Genomic DNA, 9,936 nt, shown 5'->3' on the forward strand with positions numbered 1-9,936 from the left:
TACCATCCTTGTACTAGAAACTCACTGAGCCATGTGGTCCTTATCTACTAGAATAATCCAAGTGTCTGCAGTTGAGACAGGGAAGTAAAAATTAGGCTTAAACAGTGAGATGAAGGATTGCAGTGATGTTGGCATACACTTGTTTGGAGAAGCATTCGGTGGCTTCCAGTGCTTCTCAGTCTTCACTAGAACCTCAAGAGTCACACTCACCCTAAAATGGCTTCAAGCAAACAGCCATTATACTAATGATACCCAAGAAGGGAGGCATTTCAGCCACTGCACTGACAGGTCAGCTACCCCTGTAAATGAAAACTGGTGTTCCTTCAGACTACTGGACTAGACAGACCATTCTGTATATAATCTGTTTACAAAATATAAAGCACTAGTCACCCTTCAGTCTACACTTTAAAACTAATACCAAGTTACTAAGACTACGGAAAAAAAGCAAAAGGGGAGTTGGTGGAGTACAGGAAAACCTGGGTGTTTAAATGCTTCTGTGAAGGCAGACCAGCCTTTGGCCATCTGGATTTCACCTTTCCCTTTCTAACCTGTGGCAAGTCCCCCATACATCAGGACAGACAAAAGGGACAAGCTGGCCTGATCAAATATTGTTTCTCCACTCCAGAACTGTCCCTAGAAACAATAATAGGGACCCCACCCTGGAAATGCATTTCTACACTATATGGTTTTTGGTTCACTGGGTCTTCTTGAAGGCTATGACAACATTTAGACATCTGAAGGCACCAAACAGGAGGAAGGTTGACACTTTCTTCCATAAGTTCTTGAGGAGTGGTATCCAAGTAGACTGGGAAGGCAATTAGTCATTAGGTTTGGATGTCACTTTGCTTTGGTTGTGGAAGTTTCCTTAAGAAAAAGAAACTTGTTAATAAGGCAAACCACAGAACATGCTAAATTCCTGAGATAAATGTCAGTGATAACATCTTAGGCCATGCTCTACCCAATCTCACTATCCTTTTTTTTTTTTTTTTTGGTTTTTCGAGACAGGGTTTCTCTGTAGCATTGGAGGCTGTCCTGGAACTCACTTTGTAGACCAGGCTGGCCTCGAACTCACAGAGATCCGACTGCCTCTGCCTCCCGAGTGCTGGGATTAAAGGCGTGCGCCATCAAGTCCGGCCCAATCTCACTATCTTAGTGTACACTGACATTTCCACTCTGAGCTGGGCAATTCCTTTATGAACATTCTGACTGCATCACAAGATGTGACTATCATTCACCAGAAGTTACTGTCATTCCTTCCTCAAAGTGTCATCTCCTCAATGGAGTTCAGCTGCTCCTTGTCCTAATCATGACTTGCCTAGCATCACAGGTGACAAGAAAGTCAAGTCAGAACTGAAGACCCAGAGATCCAAACCTTACCACACTTAAATCTGTCCAAGTTTAAATCCTTTAGATTTACCTGTTACACCACATCCTGCCACAAATAAAAGTACTGCTCCTATTTCTTAAAATTTCAACGTTAGTTTATACTTTATTTTTATTTAAAACATCTGTAATCACCAAACACAAACTATTTTAATTCTTAGGTAACTTTATTGAAGCATTCAGTAATGGAAACAAAAAAAGCCATAATCACATAACCAAAATAGTTATAATTATTAATGTATGAACAAATGACCAATTATCTATACTATCAAAGCCCTGCAACTATAAACCCTAAGTAAATTTCCTGCAATATCTCAAATGTTATAATAATCTCCACATGGAGCATAATACAGTGCAAACTGAAAATTTGGTAAATGGAAATAGAATAATATCTAGCACAGGTTATGTCCAAACGCTACAGAATTTGAACAGAAACTTACTTATTATACAATGTGAGGCCAGGAGAATCAGCAGACACAGAGATAGGAAGCAGCCAGGCTGAAGCCGACGCAGCTTCAGGAAACTGAACTGGACTCTCCGTGCTTGGGGAAAGAGCAGAGCAGGCCGCTGTGCTGTCAGTAGAGCAAGACATTTACTCACGAGGTAATATTTAAGGAGACAAACTAACATGAAAACATTTACCAATTACCCACCCTACAGTGACGAGACTACCAGGACACACAATTCCCACCTTAACATTTCTGAGAGAGAGCACTCAGGAAACAGAGACAGGTGGATTTCTATAAGTCAGAGGCTAGCTGGGTCTACAGAGCCAGCATCAGAGAAATCCTATCTTGAAAAATAAAAATAAAAAAAAAAAAAAACAAAAACGAACAAAAAAAAAAAAAAAAACCCAAAAGAAACTGAAGCACATGCATTCCATTAAAGAGAAGCAGTACCTATTCTTACTCCAGCATTCTTACTTCTACCTGACCACCTGACCCAGGTTGTCACATGGCTATAAGAATTCAATCTGAATTGTATTTGCTACAATATTCATCTACCACATGTTTTCTGTTTTGTTTTTTAGTAATCAGATCAGCCTGATGTGGTAATTCACAACTTTAACCCCAACAGCTGGGATACAGAGGATGGACTAATGAGATTTCTGTCTAGTGTGGTATTGTAACTGCCTCCAATTACACCAGTATTTAACATGGTTGTTTAAAAAACAACACAAAGATTCTGCTGTAAATTTTCTTCAGTGTAATTTTAATGTTTAAATTTAACAAATATTAACAGCATTATCTTATAGTTTTCTTCTAAAAACTACTTGTAATATTACCCATTGTATTCCATAATTCTGGGAAGAGTCTGGTTTTCTGGTAACTAAACAAGAATGTAGGCTGTGCTTCTGTCCGTGGACACTCTCAATGGCAGGCCAGTCACTCTAGAAGTCAGTCATCCCTGGACCACAAGCACTCAAAGCACTGTCAGCACGGGGCAGGCTTCTGCTTGGGGCTGCTATCACTTTCGCCGGCCACATCCCAGTTAAAACAAAAGAACATTTCCCATGAAATGTTATGGCAAACATTACAAAATGTATGCAGAAGACTCACAGAGGCTGTAAAGCTGGTGTTGTAAGTCGCTCACCCTTGAAACAGGGACAGGTTTTCAAGTGATACCCAGTAAGTTCTTGCTCTAAAAATGAATGTTCCTGCTTTCAGAGTTCCTATTCTTCAACAGGATGGAACTGAGCAGCTCAACATTGTGCAGTAAAAATCAACCAATCTTCTTAACAAACACAAAATGTAACAGGAAACCTTTAAGAGACACACTTTTCACAGTTAACAATAAATGAAAGTGCATTAAGTATTCAAGTAGGGCACATAGTTTAAATACTACATGAGTCTCTTGGGCTTCGGTCATCTTCTAAAAGCTCTCCTCGGATCCCTGGCATTGCTTATTGTGGTCATGACTGTTTGACTACTTTGAGTTCCTGGAAGCGGTGAGTTGATGTGCTCCAGATCACTGCTTCTACCTGCATATGGAAGATGATATCCTCTTGATTCAGGCCCAGTCTGAACGCCATTTCCTAGGAAGAATACAAAAAATTATCACCATTTTCAGAAGTGGTCTATATTATACTACAGAAACACAATCATGTAAAGTTGCTATACACACTATAAATGCTTATAAGTATCATGGAGAACAAGCACAATCATTCCATAATGAGAAAACACATAGGCTCTGGGACTAAGCAATGACTTTACAAAACACATCACCTTAGTACTGAATAAATAGGAAGATAATCTAACTTGAGGAATAAAATTGGGAATAGAATATTATTTTAAAAAATTAATTGCCTATACTAAAAAAAAAAAGAAGGGAAGCAGAGATGTTTGAGTACTGGCGTTTGACTCAAATACAATTAAGGAATGTTCCAATATAATCAAACTATGTGCAGACAGATTTTCCACAATGTGAGCTGGTTGCAAATGTCTTCAGCTACCCTAATCAACTCCAATCACAGAAAGATGCATCTCACAAGGCATACTCCATTACTTAAAGACAGACCTTTTAATAGGTAAGGTCTGAAGAGGATGATTCCTCTTTGTTAAAGTATTCACTGACTGTATTCTGTAGTACCATTTGTCTATGCAGGTTCCAGTGTGTCAAAACAGCCAGTAATTCCACATATATTACAAATAACCACTATATCATACACATTTGTAAAAACACACAAATAAAAGATCTTGTCAGAGGGTTACCACAATTACTCTTAGTAATCAATGCTCGGCATAATGGAACACAGTGTTGATTCAGAATGTGCTCAATACATTGACCTACTCCTACAAAGTCATTTACTCGGGTCTCCTTGTTTACTGGAGTTCCTGTTTAACACTGAAATCATACAAGAAGAAATTATTTTCCTTTACATTTTTCATAATTCCCATAATGTGTACATTCCATCACAGAGAAAAAGTCTTACCAAAGGTTCCAAATGTACCAGCATTCACTTTATCCTTCTCATTTTGTACCTGAAAGAAGAGTAAATTAGACAAATGAAGACAAAGTAACTCAACTTTAAGGATTTAAAAATGATTTTCAATAATACTTAAAGACATTCAATGTTAAAGCATTCAGAAATATTTCCCAAGCCTCTTAAAAATTTTAATTATACGCAGTATTTCCTGATGCTATCTTTACTCTGCAAAATACTAAATAGCACATATTATCTATTGTCAAAAAGTATATACAAGCCGGGTGGTGGTGGCACATATCTTTAATTCCAGCACTTGGGAGGCAGAGTCAGTCGGATCTCTGTGAGTTCGAGGCCGGCCTGGACGACAGCCTCCAAAACAATACAGAGAAACCCTGTCTCGTAAAAAAACAAACAAAAAGAATATACAGACTCACAGATCTATGTAATAAAGGCACCTTAAAGATTTTTTTTTTTTTTTGAGACAGGGTCTCATATACCTCAAGTTGGCCTCAAACATGCTATGTAACCAAGAATGACTTTGAACTTCTTTCCTCCTGTCTTCAAGCTCCTAAGAAAAAGGACTTCAGGCATGCACCACCAATGCCAGTCTGATTCAGTACTGGGGCAGAGCCCAGGACTTCATGCATGCTAAGCAAGCAGTCTATTAGTTTAGCTATATCGCCAGTCCTCAACATCATTTTCCTTATACTTGAACATCAGAGCTTTAGCCTACTGACAGAGTTATAGTAGAGTCAACTTAGCCAATCATAAAAATATGCCATGTATTTGTATTAATTACCGAGTTGTTCTGCTGTCCTCTATAATCCGGGTTTGGCTCACTGAAATTTGGCAGTTCTGAATACACCATACAAAACCTAAAAGAAAGCAACAGGCAAGTTAAATGCTTTCTGAAGCTTTTTGTACAACATCCTTAACTTACAAGAATGAAAGCCTTATGTGTCAAAGAATGATCTTAACAGTAGCATGCTAATTCAATTGTGACAGAAATTTCCCAAATAGCTATAGCCCATATTAACACCCAACTATTTGATACTCTCATCGAATCCCTTTTGATCATTCACTGTGTATCTGCAAAGACACTCAAAGCTACAAAGAATAAATTCCAGATGATTAAGGTAGATTAACTGGCTAGCAAGTCACCACCTCATCCCAGCACTCCCTGTAATTGACCACACAACTTGGTACCCTGCTCACACATAAGCATTTTCTTAGCTTTTCAACTATAAACTACATCCAGTTTGAGAAAATCTTAAATTGACCCTGACAAAGAATAGGCATGAGCAAATGAGTGACTTAGTGTGGTTGTCACCTAGCTGCAGCATCTCTGTATATAAAACCATCTAGCCAGATCCTGTAACCCCGGCCTAAACACTTCATAACACATGACTCTAAAGAGCTCCTCTGGGGCTCCACAACTCAAACTCAGCTCTGAGTACTGAAAGTGTTTAAACCAGTTACCTATCTACAGCATGAGACCAAGTTTCCAAAAGCCAAGTAAGCAGTTTTTACTTTATACAATTCTTCTGCAGACATTATTTGAAACTTCATCATACAAATGTATTTTAATACGTACTCCCCAATTTTTTGAAGTTCACCACCTCTTCCAGTATAAAGTGTCAGGCATCCTTTCCACATTGATGCATACCTACAGGGAAAATAAGTATAGTTTTCTAAAGAAAGTAGAGCTCTAATAAATTTTCAGTGTATTTTTTATCAGGTAGAAGTGCAAATCAACCCATCTATCCACCATGTCAAGACAAATACAGTCCATGTAACTCTGATAAGAACTTAAACAAAGACAATGCTACTGGCACATTGACAATAGTTTTTAAATTATAGCCCTAGGAAAACAGTTTTGAGCACTAATGCAGACTGATCCAGGCCTTCCTTGCACATAATGAGGCAAGCAATCAGCCACTAGGCTACTATATTCCTGGTTCTTGTTTTTAAGCCTTGTATTTAGACATCTCCCTATGTTGCCCAGGCTGGTCTTTAACTTGCTCTGTAGCCAAGTAGTCCCCAACCTGGCCATCTTCCTGTCTCAGCCTCAGGAGGAACTGATCTGTCAGCCGTGGGCCCCTATGCCTAGATTGAGAGAAACTTGAGCAGGCATGCATGGTGACACATTTTGAATGCCAGCACTGAGAAGGCTGAAACAGGAAGAACTCAACTTTGAGGCCAGCCTCAAGGAGAACTGGAGGAAGAGAGGGGAGAAGTTTTTTGTAAAGCATGTACTGCTGCTCCTAAATGTGCCTGTAGTTAACAAGGGGGAGGGGCTGCGTTCCTGTCAGTGAAGAACCGCTCATTGGTCAAAGTTCTCCAAATTATTTTAATAGAAAATCTAACTTTCTCAATGAACTGTGGGACTACAATTTAAATCATTTTAAAACAGACACCTAATTCCAACAGAAGAGATATCTGTAAAATCCTCTACATTTCACATTTACAGGAAAGCACACTTAACACTGACCTGTGTGTAGCTTAGTTAAGAGCAGAGGAGGAAGGGAGGGGTAGGCAACAAGACCCACCCAAGTCAACACAGCAGTTAAAGTACACTCTGAGGAGCCTCTGATAACAAATTCAGTATTTGTGTTACCTTCCAGCCACAAAGTATAAGGATTCAACATGAGTGTTTTCTTTCACACTCATTGACATGGTCATGGAAGGCAGACATTTTACTCCTACATCTACAGACAGTCCCCGAGCTCGACAATTTCTGGTAAAACTTTATCAAGGAGGGGGGGGGGGGACACTAATCTTCGTCTTGCTGGCCTTTCCAAACTTTGCAACTTTTGGTTTCAACATAATGGACCCAATTGTTTATTTTAAAAGTGGATGACATCAGTAAGTCTAAGGAAAATATAAACTAATCAGCTTAACAGAATCAGGCTGAAGTCTGGTTTTTCAGTGTTTCTTTGTACAATAAAAGAAGGTAATTTCATGGATTATACATGGCTTCTAACATATTTTATCATATTATAGTCCTCACCAAATTCTCTTTTGTAGAAGTTAAGGACATGGAAATTACAAAGATGGAATTGTGTCACAATGACTCAGTGTTTGAGAATAAGATGGCTAAGTCCTGACTCTCACAAACTTCCAGCTTTGATGATACTTTACCTCACTTCCTGAAATGTCATCAGGCCTGTGAGATAGTATCAAAGAACTCCTACCCAGAGGACTCAGCACTAGTTATTTCTCTGAGGCTCTCTTAGCCAGCATCAATAACCATTTTTCTGGTAGCTACCAATAAAATTACAGTTGTCCCAATCACATAAGCTTCCACACTTCTAAGATTCTTTCCCTGTCTTAAGACTAACATTTGAGGAAAATTTCAACAGCTGATGAAAAACAGTGCTCTGTCTCTATAGCCAACAGTCTGCCAATTAAATGTTCTGAGTGTATCAGATGTCTTTCTGCCACTTTCTGTGTATTTGGGTGGGAGGGTGGTGTGAAACATTGATCTTACAGAAGAAATCATTTTCAAGAAAGAATGAGTATGCAAGACGCTGTCTTCATCTGTACTGAATACAAATATGACCACAGAAAATGTCCAATGCGAGCTGGGGCTGGAACTCAGAAGGCAGAATGCTTGCCTGGCACGCAGGAGGCCTCTGGCTCATTCCCAGGACAATTGGGTACATCCCTGTAATCCCACCACCTGGAAGTGGAGGCAGGAAGGTCAGAGGTTCAAACTCATTCTCCTGGGCATCTTAAAGTTCAAAAACAACCTGGAACACAGGAGACACTGTTTCCAAAATGAAGGTAAAGGAAAGAACCATAAATTCCCCAGCCTCTAGGTTTATGTCCATACCACCTAAATGAAAGGTACAAATAAAGTGTTGGCAGGATCTCAAGGCACTCAAAAGGGAAGGAAGTGAAAGACATTACATCAAATAAAGGCAGTGTGGTTACCAGCCTACTAAGAAGTCTCACTGATTCCCATACAGTAGTTTTAAAAATTAACCTTAAAATTTGAGGGGCGGAGTGCACCCCCTCCCTGAAACAGTGCTGAGCCACAAAAGGTGAGCTGTTGCCAATTCTGCCCAACAAAACAGTTCACAGCTTCTTGAAATAGCCCATGGAAGAGCCAGGCCAGGCAACTCAGAACTTGGCAGGACCCCAGAAGTTGGCCAACCCCACACCTACCCCAATGTACCCACACCTACCCTCTGGTCAAACGAATAATATCCCCTGTCTGTATGAGTCCTCCGATTTCATCCCACACAGAAATAGTGATGCTTCCCGTTCGGTCAGCTACTTTGCAGGATCTCACTTCATGGCCATCTTTGGTTTTGGTCACGCGTCCTGTTAAGAATATATCAACGGTGGGAAGGGAATGTTAGATAACAAGTCCGTTCAGGGCAACTACCTCACCCTCCTAGGACACACTACAAGACTGTCTTCTGTCCCGGGGTAGGAGCCCAGTCCGGGCTAGGGTGGCTGGGAGCACGTGGGGGCGCAGGCAGGGAAAGAAGTCCGAGCTCTCCAGAGTATGTGGCGGGCTGCGGACCCCACTTACCTATCTCCAGGACAATAAAGACGACATTTAAGTTTTTCAGTCCGGCCTTAATGTCTTTTATAAAAAGAGGAGGGTCGTTGACCCCAAGCATACTGATGCAGTTGCGGCTATGCAGCAGAGACCTGCTGGGCAAAGCTTCCCACCCTCCGGGGCCTCGGGCAGAGCCAGGGGCAACCTGGGGCGGGGCTGGCGACCGGTGTCTAGAAGCGGTTATTCGGGACCGGGGAAACCAGCCCTGGAGGCACCAAGCCAAAAGAAAAACAAATTTTTTGGAGGGGGAAAAAAATAAGACGCTCACAAGTTCCAAAATCAAAAAGACGACGCACTCCGGACACCGAGTGGGCGGCGAGCAAAAAAGCGTGCGGACTGCCGCCCCGGCTAAGGAGAGAGGCAGCAGGGGACGGCCCTGCCTGAGTGGAGTCTCGCTGTCCCGCACACAACACAGGCGCGCGACCCCTTAGTCCCAGGCTCCAGGAAAGGACCGTGACAGCAAAACAGCACCGCAGGAGAGAAACCAAACCGCACGTGTATTCAGCAGTGACTGCCGAACGCTGCGGCAGGCCGGCTTTATTAAACCGTGCTCCGCCCTTGTGACGTCACGCCACGTTGCCACGCCTCTCCGGGCGGAACGGAGCGCCACTGTCTAGCGCAGCCTCTCTAGCTCTTCCCCTATTCGAGCAAGTTCCGCCCCCAGACCCTCCTATCCGCGCTCGGCCACACCCTCCTTCTCTCTGTTCCGCGTCATCTTCCGGGTTTCTGTTTGCCTCTCTTTGAGAACCCAGGCTTCTGTGTGCTCCTAGGGGGTCTTCAATCCTCCATCCTTGCCCTTCTGCACCGCGAATCACGTAGAACGCTGGTGGGCCGACACCTTCGGTAGAGCAAGGCAAGGGTGTAGTTGAGAAGGAGCAGTGCTCTCCGGAGAGGGATCGAGGAAAGAGACATAGGCTGCCAGGCCCTTCCTGCCTATCCCAGAGAACTTCCTACTTTAGACATGTTTAAAATTGGGATCCAGCCTACGAAACAATACAGAGAAACCCTGTCTCGTAAAAACCAACAACAACAACAAAAAAATTGGGATCCAGAA

At 41.8% G+C, this 9,936-nt stretch overlaps 1 protein-coding gene across 4 annotated transcripts; it reads right to left on the reverse strand.

Moving 5' to 3' along the window:
- Positions 1–1,531: 1,531 nt before the first annotated feature.
- Nabp1 (nucleic acid binding protein 1) lies at positions 1,532–9,410 on the reverse strand. 4 transcript variants are annotated; one of them, XM_040753656.1, is made up of 7 exons: positions 9,151–9,410; positions 8,500–8,638; positions 7,927–7,991; positions 5,904–5,975; positions 5,109–5,184; positions 4,316–4,364; positions 1,532–3,418 (listed from the first exon to the last, which is right to left on the reverse strand). In XM_040753656.1, exons 4-7 carry the CDS (start codon positions 5,963–5,965, stop codon positions 3,249–3,251), a joined length of 357 nt encoding a protein of 118 aa, XP_040609590.1. In that variant the 5' UTR covers positions 5,966–5,975; positions 7,927–7,991; positions 8,500–8,638; positions 9,151–9,410; the 3' UTR covers positions 1,532–3,248. The 4 variants fall into 4 exon arrangements, with proteins under 4 accessions (XP_040609590.1, XP_040609589.1, XP_040609587.1 ...); XM_040753655.1 differs by having other exon boundaries at positions 7,927–8,061; XM_040753653.1 differs by lacking the exon at positions 7,927–7,991 and having other exon boundaries at positions 8,853–9,410.
- Positions 9,411–9,936: the final 526 nt, after the last annotated feature.

The sequence above is a fragment of the Mesocricetus auratus genome, unplaced genomic scaffold (genome assembly GCF_017639785.1).
Source record: "Mesocricetus auratus isolate SY011 unplaced genomic scaffold, BCM_Maur_2.0 Super-Scaffold_100010, whole genome shotgun sequence".
Classification (NCBI taxonomy): Eukaryota; Metazoa; Chordata; class Mammalia; order Rodentia; family Cricetidae; genus Mesocricetus; species Mesocricetus auratus.

Excerpts from the sequence above, each read along its gene's own strand:
- Nabp1 (XM_040753653.1), bottom strand. The coding sequence starts at position 8,943 with ATGCTTGGGGTCAACGACCCTCCTCTTTTTATAAAAGACATTAAGGCC. Across the intron at positions 5,185-5,903 it reads GAACTTCAAAAAATTGGGGA|GTTTTGTATGGTGTATTCAG; the intron begins GTACGTATTAAA and ends GCTTTCTTTTAG. Across the intron at positions 3,419-4,315 it reads TGGTACATTTGGAACCTTTG|GAAATGGCGTTCAGACTGGG; the intron begins GTAAGACTTTTT and ends TATTCTTCCTAG.